Below are 26,919 nucleotides of genomic sequence, written 5' to 3'. Positions count from 1 at the left end.
CTTTCAGAGACTGCAGGCCAGCCCTCAATTAGAGGTAGAAGAGACTGAAGCAAGTCTTCTTTTCCAGTGGGTTTATTTTTATGGCAGTCCTTTCATTGGGGGTTTTTCCCCCTTTCCTGGGGGCATTGGAGAAGGGGGCAAGGAAAATGGGGCCATTTGGCTGTGGGATCTAAGCAGTCAGAAGCTAGACTTCAACCTTCTTCATCAGAGAGCCAGCAATAATACTGCCTAACTTATGCAAAGTAATATTAATATTTTTCTGTTTTAAATTTGTTACTAGTAGAATTAGGACGGTAGCCTTTATCTATCTTATTAAGGAGACAGATAATTATAGTTTTTTGATAATTTTAGTTTTCAAAGTGTCTTTTTTTTTCTGTGAAGCAGGTGTACTTGCCATGCATGTTACATGTTGTATGTTTACCGTGATATTTGCATCAGCCCGGGATAACTGCTTTTTGGGAAGAGGGGGAATTTTCAGGGCACTGGTGATCAAGCATAAACTGCGGAAAGCTGCTTTCTAAAAAGGACAAGTCTCGGGTTTTATTTCAGAAAAGACTGTTTCTGCTGGCTGGTCAATCATCTCATCAATATCCCTAGTATTTCTCAAGCAAAGGGATAAGATGCCTTTCTCACTGCACAGAGACCCCCTAGACTACCATTTTGTATCTTTTCCCCCTTTAGACCTGCTCTTGATATTTTAAAAAACCTAATCTTATCTCTCTAAAGATGTGAGGGAAAGGGGAGAGGGGAGACATAAAGTGTGATCTCCCCTAGTCCCGAGTTCCTAAAAATGGCCCTGGAGGGGAAGCCCACCATGTATAACCGAACTTGGGAGATAATCTACCAAGATTAATCACAATGCAGGATGCAACTGCATGTATCTAAAGAACAGTGAAACAAACGTCACAGAGCCAGAGGAAACTAAGACAATGTCAGTTAAGTGGAGCAGCTTGGCAAAACGAGTCAGCAGAGCCTGCAACAGCAATGCAAGATGAAGAACCGGCCACAGATTTGGTGGATGGAAACAGTTTATGCTTCAGAGAACGTTATTAAAATAAAGAAGGAAATTTCCTAAAAGAGGGCACATTTTGGATAACTGCAACAGACCTTGATTTGGTTTGTGACAGCAAGTGATCTAAATACCCAAGACTAAATTAAGAAGTGTTTTGTTTTTGTTTTTGTTTTTGTTTTCTGGATGCCAGGATGGGCACATTTTGGATAACTGCAACAGACCTTGATTTGGTTTGTGACAGCAAGTGATCTAAATACCCAAGACTAAATTAAGAAGTGTTTTGTTTTTGTTTTTGTTTTTGTTTTCTGGATGCCAGGATGGCTCCGTTGGTTGTGTCTGCCTTCGGCTCAGGTCGTGATCTCAGACTCCTTGGGATCCAGTCTTGCGGCAAGCTCTTTGCTCAGCGGGGAGCCTGCTTCTTCCTCTGCCTCTGCCCCTGCTCGTGCTCCCTCCTTCTCTCCCTCTGACAAATAAATAAAATCTTTAAAAAACCCCAAAACTGCTTTTTCCTACTCAGACCCCTACTTATTGAGTAATTCTTAAGTTTCTCCCTTTCAAACCCTATCCCCATTAAGTTCAAGCAATGAGAAAAAATTAACACCACTTTTAGAATAATCAAATCTGTTTTTCGAAGGAAGACAAATACTAAATGATCTGACTTATATGTGGAATCTAACAAAACCCCAACAAAACAAAATCAAGCAAGGGGCACCTGGGTGGCTCTCAGTGGGTTAAGCCTCTGCCTTTGGCTCAGGTCATGATCTCAGGATCCTGGGATCCAGCCCGCATTAGGGTCTGCTCAGCAGGGAGCCTGCTTCCCCCCCCCCCCCGCTTCTCTCTGCCTGCTTGTGATCTCTGTCAAATGAATAAATAAAATCTTTTTTAAAAATCAAGCAAAATATGTGAATACAGAGAATAGATGGCTGGTTCACAGAGGTGGGGAGGTGCAGGTGTGTGAAATGGGTAAACGGAGTCAAAAGGCACAAACTTCCAGCTATGAAATAGATCCGCCACGGGCATGTGATGTACAGCATGGGCACTATATGGTCTATTTGAAAGCTGCTGAGAGTAAATCTTAAGAGTTCTCATCGCAAGAAAAAATCTGTAACTATGTATGTGATCAATTATGTATGATGTTAACTAGACTTATTGTGGTGATCATCTCACAATATATACAAATTTAGGATCATTATATTGTGAACTAATATAATGTATGTCAGTTATACCCCAATAAAAAGGTCAAGGTTTCTTTCTCTTACAGAGGTGTATTGACAGATACAAAAGTTGTCTATCCATGTTGTTTGCATTAGTTAGACTGTGCAACATAAGACTAAAGGTTTCACTTTACTAGATAGTAAGTAAGTATAAATACGTCAGAACTCATCAAAATTGGTGCAGTTTTCATCTCGAAGATAAGGGCAATGTCTCTGACTATATTGGAGGAAGAATCTAGTACTCTTATTTGACAATATAAAGCCCATATCTAGGGTATCTTGGGGGAGAAAATCACACCTCCTTTGGTTAACAGATACACAAAGGAGAAAAATAATTCCCCCTAAGGTTTGGGTTTGGTACTAGAATGTTAGTGGGTTTCTAAAGTTGAAAGCATTTTTTAAATGTTGGCTCCTCTAACTTTACATTGAGACTGCGTTTACATGTGTTGTGTAAAAGCCACAAAGTATCTCTTTTTGATTACATAAGAGCTTGGGACTAAGTTAGATAAAATGGCAATTTCTGTGTGGCCCCGGGGCAGCCTTGGAGGCATGGAAGGAGGCGAGCCAGGGTTGTTGGTGAGGTAGTGTGGGGGTAAGAGGGAGATGGACAGAACATGAAATTGTATTCTTTGCACGGGAACACCCTGTCAAACAAACAGCAGTAGAGTGAGTGGAGAAATCAGAAGGAAATGCCGGTAAAGACTGAATCCAAAGAACTGGAAATCTTTGCGTTTTCCCTTTGCATCAGTACTTGGTTCTGGTTTGGTTCTTTAAAGTTGACTCCTGCTCTCACCCCCCACCCTCTTCCTCTCATCTCCTTAGTATTCAAGTCTTAGTAACTGTAGACAAGCCGCATGTCCAAGTTGTGAGGAAAAAAACCAATGGCCTTTTAGACTGTTTTCCTGAGAACGTTCATATCCTCCTTTAGGAAGGATTCAGACTCGTTAAAGAGAAGCTTAGACCCAAAATGTTCCTTGGAGCTGCTTAGTTCTGTTGAATAAAGAGGCATCCTCCATTTCTTTCTTTTTTTTAAACTTAAAAAAATGTTTTTTTTAGAGATTTTATTTATTTGACAGAGAGAACACAGCAAGAGAGGGAACACAAGCAGGAGAGTGGGAGAGGGAGAAGCAGTCTTCCTGCTGAGCAGGGAGCCTGATGTGGGGCTCAGTCTCAGCAGTCTCCACACTGAGTGCAGAGCCCGACATGGGGCTTGATCCCAGGACCCCTTGATCATGACCTGAGCAGAAACCGAGTCAGACACCTAACCAACTGAGCCACTCAGGTGCCCAGCTCAGTGGGTTTTAAGTAGACTTCTAGAACTGTCCAGTTATGACAATAATACAATTTTCCATGACACTCCCCCAAAATCTGTTATGTCCATGTGCAGTCAGTCTCTATTCCTACCCCCAGCTCCAGGAAACTACCAGTCCTTCTGTTAATACGGATGTGCCTGTTCTGGACATTCCATGTAATAGAATCATACAATATTTGGGTTTTTTTGCATCTGGCTTATTTGATTTAGCATAATATGTCTGCTATTCCTCTTTGATGCAGCATATATTAATACTTCATTCCTTTTTATTGCCCAAGTAGTATTCCACATGTGCACTCATCACGTTTTGTTTATCTCTTTTCAGATAACAGACATTTGGATTGCTTCCACTCTGGGGCTCTTAGGATAATGCTGCTATGCATGTTCATAGATGTGTAGAAAAAAAGAAATCCACTCTTAATGTCTTTGAAATGCTATTAAGTTTTATTTAATAATTATGTATCCTTATACTAAGTCAAATGCTGAAATATCTTGTTGAAATAGGAGGGTAATGATGTACAGTGAAAATGAAAAATGGCATCCAAAACTGAATTATATATAAATGTTTAACTTTAGAAGAAATACCATTAAAAAACCATGTAAATGTAACTTTATTTTCAGGTGCTCCAGTATTATCTCAAGGATTACAGCCTGAACAAGAACGACAGCTGTGGAATGAGGTAAAGCATTGTCCCTATACATTAGTGGAAACTTTACCTTCTTTGAAATTAACAAATGAACTAAGATAATTGCGTTTGGGGACAACTATGATTTTACTAATATTCTGATATAATATTCAGAATTATTATTCTTTTGAAATGAAAGAAGGAAAGATGAATAGAAACAAAACAATTACAGTAAATGGTAAAGTAAGATGGCAGAAATTAGCCCTACTAATAATTACAATAATGTGAATGTGCCAAAAATATCACCTAAGGACAGAAATTCGCAGATTGGAATTTTTTTAGAGATCCAACAGTATGTTGTCTATGAAAGTCACACTTAAGGGCACCTGGGTGGCTTGGTGGGTTAAAGCTTCTGCCTTTGGCTCAGGTTATGATGTCAGGGTCCTGGGATCGAGCCCCGCATCAAGCTCTCTGCTCAGCGGGGAACCTGGCTTCCTCCTCTCTCTGCTTGCCTCTCTGCCGACTTGTGACCTCTCTCTCTGTCAAATAAATAAATAAAATCTTAAAAAAAAAAAAGGTCACACTTAAAAAAGAAAAAAAGGCCAAGCAAAAAGTATGGAAAAAGACATACCAAGCAAATATGAATTGCAAAAGAATTGGTGTATCAGTCTTAACATCCGATAAAATAAAATCCAGATAAACAAATCATCTTAGCAAAGAGGGACCTTATTTTATGATTTTAGTAAGTTATGCTCAATATCTCAGTATGTGCAGATCTTAAATTATACTCAGTGTCTTATGCTGATAAAAGAACAGCAAGTAAAAGATACAGCCATTATTAATATGTATTTTTTAAAACTCAAAATTTACTTAATATCTAATAGAGCTTCAGGGGAGAATAGATCAGTGAACATTTGTAGTTAGAGATTTTAATACACCTGTTCAAAACCGATGTTAAAACAAATGACATCAATAGATAGAACAAAGATATAACCATACAATTAATAAGTTTAACCTATTCTAAATATTTTTTAAAACCTACACTAAATAGTATATACCTTCTTTTTGGGCATAACTGGAACATTAAACAAAAAGATGCCATGTGTTAGGGCACAAAGAAAATTTCTGCAAGTTAAAAAGGAACTATTTTAAATGTTTTCCAATCATAATGCAATAAAATTAGAAATTAACAACACAAGTGTAACTTCAGTATCCCATCTGTTTGGAAAATAAGTAACATTTTGGTAAATAATCCCAGGCTAAAGAGGAAATTACAAAATTGTTACAATTAAATGACATAAAAACATTCTAAGTCAAAGTTTGGGGGTGCCTGGCTGGCTCAGTCAGTAGAGCACGCAACTCTTAATCTCAGGGTTGTGAGTTCAAGCCCCATGTGGGGTGTAGTTGGACTAGAAATGCCTGAGAGTAAATGCTCCCACCACTAAGAATACCCCTCAATTACTGACCCAAGGAGTTGGTAGATAAATACCTCAGCTGCCTCTTCTCTCAGTTGGGATAACAGATGTGCTCTGCATTGGCTCCTAGAGTTCCCCAGACAGGCTGATCCCAGTTAGGCATGGTGGTAATGCACTCGATAACATATACTTTAAGGAATTCCTTCTCTTCCCTGTTTATCTTCTTCGCTATTCCACTAGTGCTTCTGGGATCATCTCCCTAATAACCTACTCATATCCACATCACTACCTCAAGGTCTGTTTCTAGGAAAACCCTAACTAAGGCAGAAATGCACAACTTACAATAAAAGTACCATTAAAAATCAGAGGGAAAACCACAGATTGCTTGGCAAGTGAAGGTCAGAAACTGGCTCGCTGTATGGAGAGAAATAAAACTAACACTCCACAACCATTTTGTAATGTATAAAATAACAAATCACTATGTTGCGCCCCTGAAATTAATACAATGTATGCCAATTATTCTTCAATTAAAAAAACTAAGGGGGGCGCCTGGGTGGCTCAGTGGGTTAAGCCGCTGCCTTCGGCTCAGGTCATGATCTCAGGGTCCTGGGATCGAGTCCCACATCGGGCTCTCTGCTCAGCAGGGATCCTGCTTCCTCCTCGCTCTCTGCCTGCCTCTCTGCCTACTTGTGATCTCTGTCTGTCAAATAAATAAATAAAATCTTAAAAAAAAAAAAACAAAACTAAGGGGGCTCCAAGTGGATTAAAGATCTAAATATAAAGGGTAAATTATAAAAATTAATAGAATCTATCTTTTTTATTAGGACAATATCTTCTTGAGCTAGGAGCAGGGAATGACTTCTAAAACAAAATTGCAAATATAAATCATGAGGCCAAAAAGATGATGGATTGAATTACATTAAAAGTAAAGATTTCTTTCACAAGGACTACATTTAGAAAGTAAGAGCTTTTGAAAGATGTTGGTTGTGTCTCCGCACTGAGTGCAGAGCCTGACTTGCACTCAGGACTTGATCTCAGGACCTCTTGATCATGACCATAAAATGGGTAGTAAGTGCCAACTACTACACAATCTCTAATAGCAAAAAAGCTCATAAAGTCTGTTATAAGGTTCTCTGCCTTGATATATCAAAATACATGCCAGAGGTATGTAAACAAGAAGGATAATTTAGATAACAGAGATTATGTATAATTCAGAAACATTTATTTTAGCTGGAAATCATATTTCTGTGGAAAATTTTTGAAGTTAAATTTTAGATGATAAAGCTGGGAAAAAAACTAGAATTGTAAAACACTATAAATTCTTTTACAGGAAAAGATATTTAAAGAAATTAAGACACTAAAAGATGTGCTTTTCCGCTGGAGGTTTTAAAAATTACTGAGCTATCCAGATCCTAGAAACACGTCCTTTTCAAACCTTGTACAGAGACCTAACCATTTTCAAACAAATTCATCAACAGACTCTACAGAGTTCTCAAAAGCAATTAGTGGCTCTTAAACCCATTAGGGCCTGAAGCCGAGTAAAATGAATGAGTGCTTATCCAAACGGAAAGTGGGTGAGCAGTGTTGCTGTGCCTTTCAAAGAAAAAAGAACAAAGACTGAATTATCTCCTAATTTGATTAATTGGCATTTTTTCTTATTCTGATATTTTTCTCCAAACAACACTGATGCACTGATTAGTTAGCCCTTAGGTTCAAGGGTCCGCTGTTCTGGGACAAGGCCACCTCACCTCGGCAGGCAGCCTGGTCTGCAGGTGGACAACTTGGCCTTTGAGCATGGTATCTTCAGATACCTCAGTACCACAAAAACCTTGCAAGAAGGATCAGTTCCTCCTACCCTGCTGACGCAAGCTAAGTAACATTTAAGGGTGATATATTAAAGCACTGGTCATAATTCAAGGCTTTAGAAAGGTATCTTTTTGCCTTTCCCCTCTCAATTGACTTTATTTTCTTTCTACAAGTTCAATGCTACTTAAGGAATATTTATAGAGCACTTATTCCGGACACGTTGGATATGCCATAGCCTGTGTGTGTATGTGTGTGTGTCTTTATAGTTGTGACTCTGGATTTGCACGGCATGGAAGCGGGGCAGGTGGGTGGGCAGAAGGGATGAGAGGAATTAAAAAAAAAAATTTCCCGGGACTACTGGGTGCCTCAGGTGTTAAGTGTCTGCCTTCGGCTCAGGTCATGATCGCAGGGTCCTGCGAGAGAGCCCCACGTGCAGGTCGGGCTCTCTGCTCGGCAGAAAGCCTGCCCCTCTCCCACTTCCCCTGCTTGTGTTCCCTCTCACTGTGTCTCTCTCTGTCAAATCAATCAATCAATCAAATCTTTTTTAAAATTCCCTAAATATTTGTGATATATGGGGAACATGACAGGCTCTGTAAGGATAAAAAGGAAAGAGACATTAAGACTGGTCTTCGGGGCGCCTGGGTGGCTCAGTGGGTTAAAGCCTCTGCCTTCGATTCAGGTCATGATGTTAGGGTCCTGGGATCGAGCCCCGCATTGGGCTCTCTGCTCAAGCAGGGAGCCTGCTTCCTCCTCTCTCTCTCTCTGCCTGCCTCTCTGCCTGCTTGTGATCTCTCTCTGTCAAATAAATAAATAAATAAATCTTAAAAAAAAAAAAAAAGACTTTGGTCTTCTATAATATTGTATACCTTCCTTATTCTCTAGATTAGAGAATCATATGTTAGAGTACATGTTCATCTTGGAAGCAATAGGAGCATGAGGAATTATGGCCGAAGAGTATGATTATCCCCTCTTCTGTATAGTATAAGAATAGAAACAAAATTAACCTGATCAACAAAGAATTCCGAGACGTTATGCCATAAACAGGACTCCAGTTATATTATCCCAAACAGACAAGAAATCAGTACCATTTTTTCCAGTCCCAGTTTAAAAGGCCACCAAAGAAATAAATGCCATAAACTACTCCAGACATCCAGCTTTAGTGCTAAACTTCGCAGCACAGTTCTTTAATGATTAATATAAATCTCTTATACTACAGTTTAAAGTCTTACAATTTTTCTCTTTAGGATAAAGACTGAAAACAGCTGTCAACTGTAGTTCACTAAACCTAATTTTTTTAATCTGTAAAGATTTCTTTATTTCAACCACAGCAGCTAACAATCCCCACTTTTAACTACAGCCATGACAAAAATACAATGGTATGTTGTCATATTGCCACCTCCTTTTTCATAAAGATGATTTGATATCACGTTTTATTTATAGAATTCAAAATGTTCCTTAGTACTACAAAACACAGGTGATTCCCCGAACCTCTATTTCATGGTAACGTACATCAGTGTTATCAGTCAGCCACTAACAGTATCTCCATTTAGATTTTCATCATATGGTGTGTATTATATTGTTGTTAATCTTCAAAGGAAAATGCACAAATCCCACTGAATGAAGAAGGCTGTCATGTTATCTTTGCTTCAGGCACAATCATCCACGTGATTTCATACACCCACTAGAAGTACAGGTATTTCATAAAGTGATTGGACAGTAGAAATACATTAAAATTTGCTAGTTACAGGGGCGCCTGGGTGGCTCAGTGGGTTAAGCCGCTGCCTTCAGCTCAGATCATGATCTCAGGGTCCTGGGATCGAGTCCCGCATCGGGCTCTCTGCTCAGCGGGGAGCCTGCTTCCCTCTCTCTCTCTCTCTCTCTCTGCCTGCCTCTCCATCTACTTGTGATTTCTCTCTGTCAAATAAATAAAATCTTTAAAAAAAAAATTTGCTAGTTACAAATGCCAAATAGGATCAGTATGAAAAAACATGTTGTCATTAATTATGCTTGTCCAAAAATCCATCCTCTTTACCTTTTGAAGCAGACTAGCAAATATGTTATCTATACATTTAACTCATATTCCCTATAATAAATATTCTGACTTAAAGTAATGTCTGAAAAGAGTGATTGACTTAACTTCTACTCTTAACTGTGACATTTACTGACATTTGTTGTTCCATGAAATACTTCCCTAAATTTTTTCTATCTGTAAAGTGATTTTCCTTTAGGCACTCCCTCGTGTTTCCTTTTCTTTTTTTTTTTCTTTTCTTGTTTTGTTTTTAAAGATTTTATTTATCGATTTGACAGACAGAGATCACAAGTAGGCAGAGAGGCAGGCTGAGGGAGGGGGGAAGCAGGCTCCCTGCTGAGCAGAGAGCCTGATGTGGGGCTTGATCCCAGGACCCTGAGATCATGACCTGAGCCAAAGGCAGAGGCTTGAACCCACTGAGCCACCCAGGCGCCCCCTCCCTCGTGTTTTCTAAGGTGTATTTTTTTTTTTAAAAAACAAAGGTCTTTCCTCTTTCATTACATTTCTAGAGTTTGAGTCTAGTGTGACTTTGGGGACACTGAGTAATGACTGAATTTCAGTTAAAGGCTTTGCCACTTTCTTTACATGTTAAGGTTTCTCTCCTGTGTGAGATCTATGATGGTAAGTCGTGAGTTCCAGTGAGAGGCTTGCCACAAATCTTTCTGTTTGCAAGGTTTCTCGTCAGTTTGAACTTTGTGTTGTGAATAAGGGTTGAGAAGTCCTTAAAGATTTTACCACATCCTTTACACTAATAAAGCTTCTCTCTAATTCCATGATACTGAATGAGGTTTCACCACTGATCAAAGGGCTTCCAGATTCTTTGTATTTGTAAAATTTCACTCCAGTATAAATTCTCTGGTAATGACTCAGGGCTTAGCATTGTTTAAAGGCTTGCCACATTCTTTAACTGACACTCAAGACTTACTCAACAGCCAAGAATTCAGAAATCTATAAACTTAATAAATGTGGGGTGATGCTTAACCATCCATCAGTGCTCAACAGCTATCAGAGTATCAATCACGAGGAAGAACTTCACTTGTGTAGCAAACTGAGGCTTTACAGAGAAGTCAAACATAAAAAACTACCACAGCCCATAGGGGAAGGGAAGGAAAAATAAAATAAGGTGAATCAGAGAGGGAGACGAACCATAAGAGACTCTTAACCCTAGGAAACAAACTGAGGGTTGCTGGAGGGGAGGTGGGTGGGGCATGGGACAGCTGGAGGATGGACATTAAGGAACATTAAGGAGGGCACTTGAGTGAGGAGCACTGGGCGTTGTATGCAACTGATGGATCATTGAGCTCTACCTCTGAAATAATATAGTATATGTTAATTAATTGAATTTAAATTTAAAAAAATTTTTAACTACCAGAGCCTTTATAACGCAGAGAGAATAGATCAATACAGTGGGTTTGAGGAAAAGTTTAAGCAAGGCTCAAATGCTGATATACGTCTGAGGACTCACTTTCCGGAGAACTATTATAAATGTAGTAAATGTGCGAAGGTCTTTCCTGAAAGCTCAGAACTTAGAATACACAAGAGTATCCGTTTTGGAGAGAAACCTTATAAATGTCATGAATGTAGGGAAAACTTTAGCCAGTCCTCCAAACTTGCTGAACATCTGAGAATTCAGGTTGGAAAAGCTCATATAGATGTATTAAATCTGGGAAAGTCTTTGGTCAGCGGTTACGTCTAAGTAGACGGAAGACAGCCCGAACTGGAGGAAAACTTACAAAAGTGAAGACTGGCAAAATCTTTACTGATTCCGTAGTAAACCACCAAACTCCAACCCTTTCCTAATGCTGGCTCCTTGCTAGAGAACTGGTAGCTGTTGTGTAGAGTTTTTTCTATGTCTTATGTATCATTTAGCACTTATGCTATTGTCATGTTAATTAATTTTTAAAAAGATTTTTTATTTTTTATTTATTTGACAGAGAGAGAGATCACAAGTAGGCAGAGAGGCAGGCAGAGAGAGAGGAGGAAGCAGGCTCCCCGTGAAGCAGAGAGCCAGGACCCTGGGACCACAACCCAAGCAGAAGGCAGAGGCTTTAACCCACTGAGCCACCCAGGCGCCCCTTATCATGTTATGCGATCGGATTTACATAATAAAGAACCACAGGATAACAGGGTGCTTCTTAATTTGGAGGCCATTCTTTCTATTTCCAAGCTGTAACTGGCATTTTTCTTTTCCACAGATAGATGATGCCTGTTCCGCCTGGCTGTCCCTTGATTCTCAGCCTCAGGTAATTCCCATTGGAGGTGTTTTTGTAGCAACGTAAGTAGGTGTCACTCCATTTCTCCCTCTGGACCTGTCATTACTTTATGGACTCATTAAAATATGTCAACACTTTAGAAATCCTTACATCATCAGCAGGTAAGAATCAGTTCTGTGAGTTTATGTAGTGAGGTCACCCCGGGGCCTTTCTCTCTAAGAGAAATAGATTTACAGATAATACGCACATATTTTGGAAATGAAAATGCTAATTTCAAATTCAAATTCTGCGTTAGGTTAAAAATAATGTATCTGTTGTTGCATTTGGAGGCCAATATCCTCTCCCTCAACTGAGTGTGAAACCCACAGAGAGAGAAACATGGAGTCAGACATACAGAGGTCGAAGTGTCACTGTAACAGTGAAGTCGCTTTATGAAAGTGGCCTTAGATCTGATACCAAGTGTGTTGCCTAAAACTACTCCCAGACTTGAAACTGGACTTGGAGGGTGATGTGAGGCCTCCGGGCCAGTCAGGTTTCCAGGTGCAGGGCAGAGACCCAACAAGAACACCAGCCAGAGAGTGGCTCCCGAGGAGGAAAGGGCTGAAGGGAGCATGCCCAGTTCCCTCTTCCCAGTCAACGGTCAGCGAACTCCCGCCTCTTCTGCAGGCAAGAGTTCAGAGATGGTGGGGAAGTGAGGAGTGTTTGTGTAGCTCGTGTACGTGGAAGCACGAGGCGTTGACAGTAAGCGTGCCCTCTCCACACCATCTCGATGAGGTGCACTGCCTTCTGTCCGCTGCTCTGCTCCCTAGTGTGGGTGCAGCAGAGTTAGCCTCAGTGTGCTGCCTTTGTTCCTCAGGATCACTAGTTTCCTGGCCGGAGAGGAGGCCTCAGCCTCTTTCAGACCAATCAGTGGCGTGCTTGCGGCCGAACTACTAACTGTGAAAACCCTCTGTGGTCTGGCTAAGGTGCCGTGCTATGCCAAGGTCACGTCATCCTTCCAGAATGTCATCATGGCCGAGGTGGAGAAGCAGCCTCGTGCAGTGCTGTACCCCTCCTGCCTTGACCCATCCCCCAGTCTGCAGGGGAGCTCATGGCATTAGATGGAAAAGGATCACAATAGATGACATTTATGAATAATATTTCAAGGTGCTGGAAAAGCACTAACAGCTTATAACAAAGGATGGATGTTAATCAGTGTATAATGCAGAAGCATGCATTTAAAAGTCAGGAACACCCTTGGAGTCGTCTTATTTCTTCAGTACTAAATGGATGAATTTAAAACACTCATTTAGACCCCATGAAGCCAGACGAAGCTTTTGCTGGATTTGGAGACTGCACCTTTTGAGGAGAGCTTTGGTAAATTTACTATGGAATCATTTACGTTGACTGATACAACTTTTATTTATTTATTTTTTTAAAGATTTATTTATTTATTTATTTTACAGACAGAGATCACAAATTGGCAGAGAGGCAGAGAGAGAGAGAGAGGGAAGCAGGCTCCCTGCTGAGCAGAGAGCCCAACGTGGGGCTTGATCCCAGGACCCTGAGATCACAACCTGAGCCGAAGGCAGGGCTTAACCCACTGAGCCACCCAGGCACCCCCAACTTTTATTTTTTATTTTTTTTTAACTTTTTTTATAAAAGATTTTATTTATTTATTTGACAGAGAGAGATCACAAGTAGGCAGAGAGGCAGGCAGAGAGAGAGGGGGAAGCAGGTTCCCTGCTGAGCAGAGAGCCCAATGTGGGACTTGATCCCAGGACCCCGAGATCATGACCTAAGCCGAAGGAAGAGGCTTAACCCACTGAGCCATGCAGGCACCCTACTGATACAACTTTTTAAAACATCATTACTTTTCACATTAACTATAATTTTACCGTTTGTGTGATTATCTGAACATTCATACAAAGCATTCACATTCAAAACATTTTTACCAAAGAGGAAAGAAAGGATCTTTGAAGTCCACAAATAAAATATTAAAAACAGTATGAGAAAAATCCTTAAAGAATAGTTGTAGCTCAGAGAATCATGGCTTCATGAGAAGAGTGGGTGGAGAAAATGCAACATGTTTTGAAACCTTTTCCATCAAACTTCGGTCCTGTTGCCAAGCCTCGTCTGGCTTCTACGTTGTTCTTAGGAGACACTGAATTTATTCTTCTGTGTGTTAAGAGACACATGACATCACTAGATATTTTCTTTTTATTGTTTTGTATTTTACAGCATTTCTACATGGGTCATAAACGGAGGTTTCAGGAATTTGTTTCCAGATTTTTATGGGGTGACCTATGTACCGAACCCCAAAGGGAAAAAGTGGGAAGGAGTGTATCAGTGTTACTCTCTCTCATCTGACCCCCCACCCCCACCCCAGGTGTAGGCTTAACCACCAATGCCAAGGCCACACAGCAAGGTCTGCAGGCCAGAGGGCCAAGCCCCCAGGTTACCCAGGACTAACTGCTGGCCAAGTGTGGTTCTGAGAATGTGACCGTCTCCTAGAACCTCCCTGTCCTTCTCACGCCCACGTTTTAAGGACAGAATGCGAATTAGGTGTATGTAAGTGTTTTGCAATTTGCTGAAGCACTATGAAAATAGGATCCATTTCATATTATTCCTAAATATCCCCACAACGTGCCTGGCAGGCAAACAAATGGAAGAGAGCAAAGCAGACCTCTGAAGCACTAGGGAGGATGCTCCCAGAAGCCGATTGGGGCTCCGCCTGGATCCCTCGCTACAAGCCATGCGGTCACCATGCGCTGTTGTTGCAAGGGCTAGACCATCGCTGGCCCGGAACAATCCTTTATGGCGTGTCTTCCCAAGGAAGAGTAACTGCTGTTGTAAATCCAGCTTTACAGGCCACACATTCTTTACTGCTCTTACTGCTAGCTAATTGCCACGTACCTGGCACCGTGCTGAGAGCTCCGCCTCTACCTAATCCTTCCAAGAACTCTCCGCAGGGATGTTGTCATCCCAGACTGGTGGCTGAAGACCGTGAAGTTCAGAGAGCTTAGATAACCAGCCCAGGGGGCCACCCCTGAGGAACAAAGCTGGGATTGCACGGCTCTAGAATTTGAGGCAGCTCAGCTCCGCAGCCCACGTTTTCAACGACTAATTCTACAGCTCCCCGCGCCCCCAGCACAGTTCCAGCTCCTCCGTCCTTCTGCTCTGCGTTTATTAAGTAATCGATTGTTCGTGGTGCTAGTGTGCTGAATCCTGTGCAAAGCAGGTTTCGCCCCTGCTTGTCCATTTGTGTTACTCCTCACCACACCCAGCCGGCACCTAACCGCAGGGAGCCCTGCCCTACTTCTGGGCTCAGATGCTTCGACAAACCTGATCCCGGGGTGTGCAGTCAGCAGCCTGGAAGGGTGGTAACTTAGATTAGGGGCACCATGCGTGGCTTCCTCCCCTCCCATTGTTCGGGAGCCATTGTAGGATTTTTAAATGAGCCAATAATGAGTAATTCGGCGAGGCTCACAGCTTTGGCATGTACATTGAGATTCTGCTACAAGCCGGGAAGAATAATCCCTCTTTTGGCCCTGTTCTCGGTTCTCTCGGTCATAGAATTTCATGGGGTCTTAGCAAGTGCTGAGAACTATGTATCTGGACCACGGTGGAAGCCCTCATCCACGCCTTTGCCCAGCACACAACATTCTCCCCTGCTGGTTGCAAGGAAGGTTTTGCTTTTAGGAGCCAAGTGTTTGTCATGAGAGAAACCAAGGGATTCCTACAGAGTTTTAGTGGGACACGAAGGATTCTCTTCTGGGTATTTGCAATATCCTTGCGCTCCTAACATTCCACAGCTCGCTCTTCTAAGTAAATGATGCGAAAGCAAAAGCCTGGCCTGTGTATCTTCTTGTTTTCTTTAGGCATCCAATGCATTGGAGGAGCTTTGCATCACAATTATGGGGACTCTACCAAAGCCCCAGGTAAGGTTGAAATAGTGTTTTATTTATAGGCAAAAAATTGTTCAGTGATACCTTGGAATTCCTTCTGGAAGAAAGTATGCCCAATTTCGGGAGCAGTTCGTGAAGAGCTAGAAGAGCCTAAGTTGGTTTTGGATAAGATACAAATAGTTCAGGGCACCTGGGTGGCTCAGTGGGTTAAGCTCAGGTCATGATCTCAGGGTCCTGGGATGGAGCCCCACATCGGGCTCTCTGCTCAGCGGGGAGCCTGCTTCCCCCTCTCTCTCTGCCTGCCTCTCTGCCTACTATGATCTCTGTCTGTCAAATAAATAAATAAAATCTTTAAAAAAAAAAAAGAAATAGTTCAGCTTCTGAACTGGGGGAATTTAGCGACAATAATAAGGGAGTTTACAGTCATCTAATATAAACAATATTTAATTAATTTCCCATTTATTTTTAAAGATTTTATTTGTTTATTTGACAGACAGAGATCACAAGTAGGCAGAGAGGCAGGCAGAGAGAGAGAAGAAGGGAAGCAAGCTCCATGCTGAGCAGAGAGCCCAAATGCGGGGCTCGATCCCAGGACCCTGAGATCATGACTTGAGCGGAAGGCAGAGGCTTTAAACTCACTGAGCCACCCAGGTGCCCTTTCCCATTTATTTAAGAGCAATATATGCTTAACCAGTTTCAGGCTTGTATTTTATATATAACATATGTGTCACATATTTTTAAAGATTAAAAATGATTTTATGTTATAAACTTTATACTACGTATAGTATATGATTATAATATACTGCATAATATAATAATATATTTTATATATTATAATCTTATAATACGTTATATATAAGATGATATTTATTGCTCTCTTTTTTCAATAGGAAACAGATGAAAAAGATAATACCAAAAGGGTAAGGTGATTTCTGTAAATATATACACTAAAAAATAATAAAAGAAGTCGGTAACCATTTATAGTAAATCTCACTTTTTTTTTTCAACAGTTCTTATTTCATTATTCAAAGACACGGAAGCTGGGTAATTCAAATGTTGTGGTAAGTTGTAGAATTACTTCTTATTAGTAATTGCTAGTATTTTTTTAAATCTGTTTTTGCAGTTTATCTAATAGAGCTAGATCAAAATTCGTGTTTTTCCCTTTACGAGTTTATATGTGAATAAACAAATGGAATTCAATCTTCATTACACATTTCATTTATTTTATATCTTACTAACTACATGTACGTTAAGTTTATTCATTCACTCAACAGTTGTTTACTGGGTATCTATTCTGTGCCAAGCACAAGTCTAGGTACTATAAATGTAGCAATAAAATTAGAAAATTAAAAAAGAAATCCCTCCTTTTATGAAATTTATATTCTAGATGCAAAAAAGGGGCACAAATGATTAAGTAGAACATATTGTTTTAGAAATTAATTAGTACAAGGAAAAACAAGATTTAACCAAAATCATTTTAAGAATGACTTTAAATGATGATTGCCAAGAACGTCATTAAATATAATTAGAAATATCCAGTACTATTCCTCAGCTCTCCTTATTTGTAATTAGGCTTTTAATGTGAGAATTTACTAAGATTAGCCAGATACCAGTAACATGAATTCAGTTCACTCCCAAATTGTGTGGTTTTAGTGGTAGTTTTTCTTTTTATACAGATGAATTTTTAAAATGCTATCCTGGTGTTTCAATCTAAATGCTTAGTAATTATTCAACCATAATATTCCTTTTATGCTTGTGATTCACTCCCATGCCCCAATTTAGGGAATGAGGAACACAGTGAATTTTAAACATAAGTGTACGTCTGAAAAGGTAGCAATATAATAAACTCAGTTTCAAATGTTTGTCATATTGAATATTCTTATGTATGAGGAGTTGAATGGTAGTTTGAACTGGTTAACAACTTCTTGTCTAGGCAAATATTTTTTTCACTATGCTCTCTTTATTGTCTAATCTTGGAATTCTTCTTTTATTTCTTTAAATGATTTTAAGTGATCTCTACACCCATCATAGGGCTTGAACTTACAACCCTGAAATCAATAGGTTAACAAATCACTCACTGTTAGATAGGGCTTAAAGTAATCCATTTGACAAATGAATTTAATATTTGTGAGAAGGTTCAATCCAAGCCATGTCTTTAAAATGAAACTGTATCGGAGAATCCCATGTCTCAAATAATACTTTCATTTCCTTCTGCTTGACATCTTTACATTTTGAGAAAATGTATTTTAGTCCCATTTTTCACGATCAATGACACCTTTGTCACTTTTTGTGTCCCCTGTTGTCTTGTTCCATATGTTCAGTTTTAAATACAAAATAACCTTTGTGAAGGAAGATCCCAGATGTACGTATACGATAATCTTCCAGACAAAACATTTTCATAGAAGAAAACTGATCCTCACAGAGTTGGTTCCATCGGTCCAAACCATTTTGCATAAGTCTGGAAGCATCTCAGAGATGCTGGCAGGTGATTTACTTGCCAGCAGCTGATGACGGAGCTGAGGCCCCAAGGAAAGCATTTCTCCAGCCTGATGACAAGGATCCTAGCACAGACCCTACCACATTTCATTCAGTCTCTTGGCTTATTCTCCACATTCTTTGAAGTGTTCTCAAAGAGCTACATCACATAACATCTTTCTTGTTCTTTTTTGTCTGGAGCAAGTAGAGTGGGGTAAAAGCAAAACCAAAACCAAAACCAAACAAATAGGAAACCGTCTTTATGCCCAATGCTGAGAAGCTTTCGTGCTCATCACGTGTGTGTGTTCGTGTCTCTCAGTCGTCTGTCGTCCATCCGCTACTGCAGCTTGTTCCTCAACTGCATGAGAGAAGAATGAAGAGGTTCAGACTGGACGTACGTAACACAAACTGCATGCTTGCTTCGTCACTCTCCGTGGGGCCCTGAATTCCCAGTTGTGGTGATGTAGAAGACACTCTCTCAGGACGAGCCCCATATAAATGTTTTCACTTATATTGGAAGATATGAGTGAGGAAGTGTTTTCACTCAGGAGGAGGAGAATCGTTCCTGCCCCACTTAGGACTTCCCCTTGGATTCAAGCTGAGGGCAATGAGGGAAGCTAGGGTTACATGCCCTTCCAAGGGCCATGACCCTTCCAGTGAGGAAACTTTTCTTGGTTCAAGGAAAGGACACAACAGCGTGCCTAGTACTTAGGTTGGAACAGGAGGGAAGGTGAAGGACCTTTCGCCACCCCTCAGTGTACAGGTTGGCTGTTGGCTAGGATGGGAAGCTTTCTACCCAAATACTAAAATGTTGGGAAGAGTAAGGCTTGTGAAGGAAATAGATCAGAAACTAAATGCAGGCATCTTTAATTTTCATAGTTAACAGAAATATAGCCTCAATCTAGTATCTGTGTTTAAGAGGAATACAACTGAGTTTTAATATGTTTTAACTAGAGATTGTGGAGTTTTTATTGTCATTTTAAAAGAATTTTTAATTCTTTCATTGATGAAAGTTTCTAGATATTACTTTTGAGTAATGCCTTACATTGTCATAATGCATTTTAGTTTTAGGTCTTATGTTATCTTCATTTATTCTTTTGGCAATTCTGTTAGTACTTATGCAAGTATTGTTATCCCCAGTTTATTAAAAGGGAAACAACTCAGAATAAAGGTGTTTCCCAAGATCATGCTAGTAAGTGAGATTAGAGATTACAGCAGAGTTTTTTGACTTCTTGTCTAGGCAAATATTTTTTTCACTATGCTCTCTTTATTGTCTAATCTTGGAATTCTTCTTTTATTTCTTTAAATGATTTTAAGTGATCTCTACACCCAACATAGGGCTTGAACTTACAACCCTGAAATCAATAGTTGCACTCTCCACTGACTTAGCCAGCTAGGCGCCCCCACATACTTCTATTACTTTATTGTTAGATTTTCCCTTAATTTAAGTACCATGTTCATTTTATTCTTAAAATACTACCAACAAACGGTCTTCAAATACCTTTAAAAATGCATACAGTCTAGGCAAATAAATTCATCAAAATTTATTTTTATGTTCACTATTTCCTTCCTAAATTCTTCACATTCTTAAACTAAGCTTCCGTCAGGGAAGACAATATCTGCTACCAACTTGAATAAGAAAGGTAAGAGGAACTGTAATAGCCTCTTAAAAAAAAAAAAATCAAATTTGTTGTCAAACAAACTTCCTAGAAGAAATATATGCTTTTTTGAATTAACTTTTACTTTCTGAAGACTTTGCTTGACTGATGAATAGTTTAAGATTTCAATTTAAAGATGCAGTTTCTTAAAACACACCAACAAATGACTAGTTTTTATATCACTTTGCTGTCATTATTTACCAGATCTAAACACTCAGTATTGTGGCCATTTGGTACTTTGTCTGAATGTTCCACCTTGAGCAAAATTGTATTTCCAGAAAACTAGCTGAATATGTAACCTCTGACTTAGCAGTATGACCTGTTGGACAAATAACTCCTAAAAGTATTTTGCAACAAGCCAAGTTTCATAGGAACCGATGAAAGAAAAGAATGTAAGTCATGAATAAAAAAAAAAAAAAAAAAAAAAAATTTAAAGTAGAGTGTTAGCTTTGCTGGGCCTAAGTTTCCTAATTTTAAAATAGATTTTTGATAGTGAAATGTTTTGTGTTCTTAAGGAAAATGAGTTTTCAGATATGGGGCATCCAAATACTTTTCTTAAACTTAGTTCTTTGCTAGACATCCTCACATCCATCCTGACATCTTAGTTATCTCTACTTCCTAAATTCTTTCTCTAGTAAGACTAAACAGACCTGTATGTTTGGGCTCGAAAGTTTTAAAATTTGACACTATTTAAGTTACATTTTCCTTGTCTTTTTCTTTTCTGTTTAATGTAACATACGTAACTTTTCTTTCTTTTTTTTTTTTTTTAAGATTTTATTTATTTATTTGAGAGAGATCACAAGCAGGCAGAGAGGCAGGCAGAGAGAGAGGAGGAAGCAGGCTCCCCGCTGAGCAGAGAGCCCGATGTGAGGCTCGATCCCAGGACTCCGAGTTCATGACCTGAGCCAAAGGCAGCGGCTTAACTCGCTGAGCCACCCAGGAGCCCCCATACATAACTTTTCTTATACAAGCATATAAATATATAGTTTCTATGTGTGCATTTAAAAATATTAAGTAATTTGGGCGAGTTTGTAGTCAGGATGAGAATTAGGTACAAAATATTGAGAATTTAAAATACATTTCTTGTAAAGCAAGGATTTCAAAGGTTTTTTTTTTTTTTCAAATTTTTTATTTATTTACGTAATCTCTACACCCAATGTGGGGCTCGAACTCATAACTTTGAGATCAAGTCACATGCTCTTCCGACTGAGCCAACCAGGCACCCCAAATTAATTTGGGATTTCAGAATTTTAATAGATGTCAGAGCCATTTCTTAGAATTTAAAATTTGATTAAACTTATAGAATAATTTCAAAAGGACTTGATGACATATTTCATAGTGATTGCCATCCTGATACTGCTATAAGAAGTAGTTGTTGAAATAGGAAGCTATGAGAACCAATTTTATAGAAACCAAAAAACGTTAAATCTTTTCCATTGTTTAAAATGAAATGCTTTAAGAAAAGAAGCAACTTCAAAATAACACCCATTATGAAAAATTGGTGTGTTCTTACTTGTTTTTTTTTCCTTATCATTTCTGTGAATATGATTATACTGGGAAAATCTAATCTAATAAAATCTACTAATAAATAAATAATCTACTAATAAATAAATAAATCTAATTTATTCAAGTCTCCTTGAATAAATATCGTTTACCAAAGTTGTCCTTCAATTTCAATTTCAATTTCAATTCCTATAGAAACATAGTGTATTTTAGGTCTGACACAATTCTAGTTTATATTTTTCCCTGATCATGTGTTAGCACATACAATATGTATTTTAAGGAAACTATTTTGTTTAACGAAATGCCGAGAGGAGGTTTTAAATATAGTTAATTATCTATGAACTTTCATCTCTCATTCTACTTATTGATGAATACACATACAACTGACAAAACTTCCTAGAAGCTGTTACATTGATAAGGAAATTATTTTATTATTTTATTTAAAACAATTTTCAGGTGAGCTCTACATCCAACATGGGGCTCAAATTCATGACCCTGAGATCAGGAGTTGCATGCTCTACCGACTGACTCAGCCAGCTGCCCCTAGGAAATTATTTTAAAATAAAACATTCTGGTGATATTGCTAAGTGAAAGTTCCTTGGGTATACATTCAAAGATTATTTATTGATAGGAATTTTATACTCAAGTCCTTGATTCCTTCCTCGTTTAATTATGGTAGTTGAAAATAACTTGGAGCTTCACTAAGAATTTGCACTTATTTTTACTGTTAGTTTTACTGTTAGTAATGCCCTCCTTTTCTCTTCCAGGAAGAATTCCAAGGTCCTATTGCAAGCCAAGTTCGAAGACAGTTTTTGTTCAGGGTATGTAAATACCATATTTTTTTTTTTTAAAAATCACTCAACATTTAAATTGAAAAAAAAAAAAATACCCTGACTATGCACTTCACATTAAGTTTTTATTTATAGATATTTGACATCAGGTGCTCTAGTCTGAGATTCACTTCTTCCCCCACCATATTGTTTTAATATTATGGTAGCCCTGATCTTTTCTCTAATCTGCTCATGTTTGTAAACACCCCAAGTGACATTCAGATATTAAGCAGTTTATTTCTATCAAATTTCATGTGCAGTGAGTGAGTGTCTGAAAGATGCATTACTCCTTAAGTTCCAAGGAATCATTTACTGAATATTTGATTCAGGAGACTAGAACAGTTATGACTATTTTCACAAGTTTTTAAAAGTGAAAGAATCAACTATACTAGAGGCTATAAATCAACAAAGCTTTGTAATTGTATTTAATATTTTGCTTGTCCAAATTGTGTAAGAAATGTGAGTTTTTTTCTAAGCAGCTTTACTTTCTAAAATGTTTGTATCCTTACTACATTATCAGAGATTTTTTTATTCATTCATTTAGCAATTTTTAAAAAATTTCTACTGGGTGCTGGGCAATGTTGCAAAAATTAGAAGCATACAGATAGGATTCCATTCTTATGCTGTAAGAGTTTACAGCCTAATACAGGAAATTGATAAACACAAAATACTATGTTAAATGCACACCTTCAATCCAGGCAGTTGGTTTCTGGAAGAAAGGTGTTTAACCCAGGCCGGAGAGTGGAGGAGGTACAGAGAAGGCTTTAAGAGCTGAATTTGAAAAAAAAAAATAAATAAATAAAACAAAATAAAATAAAATAAAATAATAAAATAAATTTTTAAAAAAAAAGAGCTGAATTTGAAGAATCAACAGGAGTTAGCCAGTGAAATAGTTAACTAAGGAATTTCAACTTTAGTGTTGGGCTAGGAAGAGCCATAAAGTAAGATTTGCATTTTGGAAACTAATTTTAACAACAGTTTGGAGAATGGGTGGAAGGGAGAGCAAAACTAGATAAAAGAAGATATAATAATTCCCATAGAAATCATTAGGTTGATTTGTATGAAAGTTAACTTCACTCCTTAGTTACACTGATTTATTTTTTATTTATTCTTTTCTAGCCACGCAATGGAAGAAGATCAGAAGGTTACATTTAAAATGGTATGTACTTCCCAATTCAACCCAGTTTGAAAATTTCTGTCATTTTCAGATATTCATAAGTTAAACCATGCTCAGTATATTTCTATTACTTGATTGCATGGGTGCATTAATATTCTATATATATACTATTGTTATAGGGGCAGTGGGGGCTTTATATGATGGAAAATGTCAGTATTTTAGGACCAGATTTGTTTTGCTCATGTTGTGTGTTCCTTGGACTATGTCACAGTAGTCCTGTTGGGTTTTGTAGGCATTGACCTTATCATTATTTATTGTGCAGGTAATATGTCAAGGATTGTGTTCTTATTGTAGTAATCAGTGTCCACAATAATGGGCCAGAACCTACAGGCTGAATGCATTTCTGTCTTCCAAGTGAACTGTATTCAAAGATTCTTTAGAAAAGTTGTGATTTACCACTTCTAGAGAACTAAGAAAATGTGGAAAGACAGGAGAACATGACTTCTACCTCAGAACTCACAGAATTTCCACATCAGAGCTGGAGATAGAGTAGATATATGGGTGGTCCTACATATTTAATAAACATGTTAATACTAATATCTTACTAGGTTGTGAATTTTGACATTAGACCTAAATTCAGATTGATAAAATTATACCACACAAATAAAAGTATATTTTGTTAACTTCATGTAGTCTTAATGTAGATTCTGTACTTAACATACTTTTGCATATATTTTTTCATAACACTATCTCAACCCTTAAGTACATAGTTAGCTTAAGAACGTTAAAATTCTTCGTATTTTTTCATAGAAACAAATATCAAAATGAATTATTTCTAACTAATGAAGATAATACCAAAATTATACAATATCCAGAAAACAAAGAGATAATAAAAACACTGCATGTTAAAACCTACGGGACTCTGCCAAAGGCATATTCAGTGAAAAATTAATGCTTTAAATGCTATCAAGCAAGAAAGAATGAGTGAATTAAGGTTTTAGTTAAAAAAACAAAAAACAAAAAACAAAAAACAAACCAGGGTGAACCTCAAGACAGCAAAAAGAAGAAAATTATAAAATGAAAAATGAAATTAAAAAATTACAAAATAGTTACAAAGAAAAATTGGTAAAGCAAAATCTAATTATTTGCAAAAAATAAAATAAAATAAAATAAAATAATTAGCCTAATGTAATAACGTAATCAAGAAAAAAAAAAGACCTAATAACCTAATCAAGAAAAAAAAAAGAGAAACCATAAATGTACAAATATACAAATGAAAGTAAGGAAATTGAAACAGATATAGAATAAATGAAAATCACAAAACAGTACTTTACAAATCTCTATGACTATCAGTTTGAAAACCTAACTAAAATGGAGGATTGTCTAATAAAGTAAGTACTACCAAAACTGATGTCAGAAGAAAGAAAAAAAGAATACCTCTGAACAGACTAATAGGCATGGAAAAAAAGTTGAAAACATCTAAAAACTTCCCCCTCCAAAATACTAGACCAATAGATTTTGAATTTTTACAACTCAGAGATGGAAGAAAATCTCAAAATATTTTTTACGAAGCCAGAAAATACTAATATCAAAACCTTATAAAAATAATATCAAAAAAGGAAAACTGGAAGTCAATCCTATTTATAAATATCAACGTAAAAATGTTAAAGAAATATTAGTAATTCATATTATTATTAGTATTTGGCTGTATTTAAACAATTTTTTAAATTATGTAACTCCATAAAAGTGAAGTTTGTTCCAACAACTCAGGATGGTTCAACATTAGGAGGTCTATTAAAACATTTTCACCATTAGAAGAAAAATTATTTAATAATTTCAGAATTCCACATCAATGTCTGATGTTTTAAGAGAAATATCTTTTTTTTTTTTAAGATTTTATTTATTTATTTGACAGAGATCACAAGTAGGCAGAAAGGTAGGCTGGGGGTGGGGGTGGGGGAAGCAAGCTCCCCGCTAAGCAGAGAGCCCGATTCGGGGCTCGATCCCAGGACCCTGAGATCATGACCTGAGCAGAAGGCAGTGGTTTTAACCCACTGAACCACCCAAGAGAATATCTTATAGAAAGAGATGAATCTTTATTAACATTATGTAATGGTCTCAAAGTCAGTAACAGGTTTTTTGTTTGTTTGTTTTTAAAGATTTTATTTATTTATATGCCAGACAGAGATCACAAGTAGGTAGAGAGGCAGGCAGAGAAAGGGGGAAGCAGGCTCCCTGCTGAGCAGAGTCTGATGCGGGGCTCGATCCCAGGACCCTAGGATCATGACCAGAGCTGAAGGCAGAGGCTTTAACCTGCTGAGCCACCCAGGCACCCATCAGTAACAGTTTTGATAGTAAAACACTTTGGAGAATTTCTGTTAATGTCAGGAGCAAAGCAAGAGTACTCCGTCACCTTTTATTTAATGTGGTTCTTATACATTGGCCAATTCAGTTAGATAAGAAAAGAAAGAGCCAAATATACTGAAAATGTGAAGAAAAAATTTAGTGTGCTCTCGAACCTAATTAGGAACTTAAAATTTCAGACTATATTTGGCATTAATTTCTGTTTCAGCAACGAGCAGTTCACATCAGAAACATGAGCAAATATATTCTTAATTCTTTTCTTTTTTTTAAGGAACCAAGAACAAAAGGATAATGGAAAAGAGGCTATCTTTTATAATATTACAAATGAAGAGACATTTACAAAGTACACACAAAAACGTTTAATATTAAATGGAAAAAATGTCTGTGCTTGTAACACCAAACCAAGTGGTAGAGTGCTCACAAATATGAAATAGAATTCAATCCATGATTTGGTTAATTTAGGAAAACTTCTGAGGAAAATAGCTTGATTTGGATTGTTTTCAAGATTTAGGGCTTACACGGACTAACTCACTTAAGATTTCATTTTATTTTGTTAATAGCAAAATAGTTCAATAATCATTTTTTCTTTGTTTTTCTCATCTGATTGTCTGAGGTTTTACTCTGTTCTGGGGACTTATGTTTACCTAGAAAATGGTTAGACATAAAATAGAGTGATTTAATTGCAAAACCAAAGGAAATAAAAACATGAGGAATAACTGCAAACTTTTGAAATATTTTATTCATAAATCTTATTGGCATCAATGAACTTTAGAAAACCACTTTTATATAGTAATATATATGCATATATATAAATACTGTAAAATTTTGGAAAATACAAACATATAGAATAAGTGGTCTATCAGAGAGATTGATAGCTAAAAATATACTAACTGAAAAATAGTTGAGCTATCTCTCTTATGTCAATTTTATCAGACCTGAATATTTATAGAAATGTCTATATGCTAACATTACATACATACACCTTCACATACTTATAATTGACTTTAAATTTAATTTTTCTTTTTATACAGGATACCAACTATTTTTTGCAGAAGCAGTACCAGGGAATGCAAAATGTTGACATTTTGTTTTCTTCTCAGAAAAAATGCTTGCTAAACTTACCATGTGTGAGAATCCCTGTGTTGTAAACATTCTCAATAAAAGTTGGTTGTGAGTATAAATGTTTCACTTGTCAACAATTTTAAAAGCATCCTAAAGTAAGTTTTTCTTTTAAGTCTGTTTTTTTAAATTTTGTTTTATTTATTTATTTGACAGAGAGAAAGTGAGAGATCACAAGCAGGCAAGCAGAGAGAGGGGGAAGCAGGCTTCCTGCCGAGCAGAGAGCCCAATGCAGGGCTCGATCCCAGAACCCTGAGATCATGACCTGAGCCGAAGGCAGAGGCTTAACTCACTGAGCCACCCAGGTGCCCCAAAATAGTTTTTATGTAATAAAGCTCT

General features: G+C 37.8%; 1 protein-coding gene across 2 annotated transcripts in view; it reads left to right on the top strand.

Moving 5' to 3' along the window:
- NMU (neuromedin U) overlaps window positions 1-26,638 on the top strand; it is a 28,197-nt gene extending 1,559 nt beyond the window's left edge. The window contains exons 2-10 of one of the 2 annotated variants that reach the window (XM_045079934.1): window positions 4,160-4,218; window positions 11,610-11,657; window positions 15,488-15,547; window positions 16,405-16,434; window positions 16,525-16,575; window positions 18,309-18,383; window positions 21,918-21,971; window positions 23,100-23,139; window positions 26,493-26,638. In XM_045079934.1, coding sequence (XP_044935869.1) covers window positions 4,160-4,218; window positions 11,610-11,657; window positions 15,488-15,547; window positions 16,405-16,434; window positions 16,525-16,575; window positions 18,309-18,383; window positions 21,918-21,971; window positions 23,100-23,135 — 413 coding nt within the window. In that variant the 3' untranslated portion in view covers window positions 23,136-23,139; window positions 26,493-26,638. The remainder of the gene's footprint in view (window positions 1-4,159; window positions 4,219-11,609; window positions 11,658-15,487; window positions 15,548-16,404; window positions 16,435-16,524; window positions 16,576-18,308; window positions 18,384-21,917; window positions 21,972-23,099; window positions 23,140-26,492) is intronic. The other variant, XM_045079935.1, reaches the window with a different exon arrangement.
- The last annotated feature ends 281 nt before the right edge of the window (window positions 26,639-26,919 follow it).

Source organism: Mustela putorius, unplaced genomic scaffold, assembly GCF_011764305.1.
Source record: "Mustela putorius furo isolate JIRA1106 unplaced genomic scaffold, ASM1176430v1.1 tig00000430_pilon_pilon_pilon, whole genome shotgun sequence".
NCBI lineage: Eukaryota > Metazoa > Chordata > Mammalia > Carnivora > Mustelidae > Mustela > Mustela putorius.
This window is presented reverse-complemented; position numbering and strand designations above follow the sequence as displayed.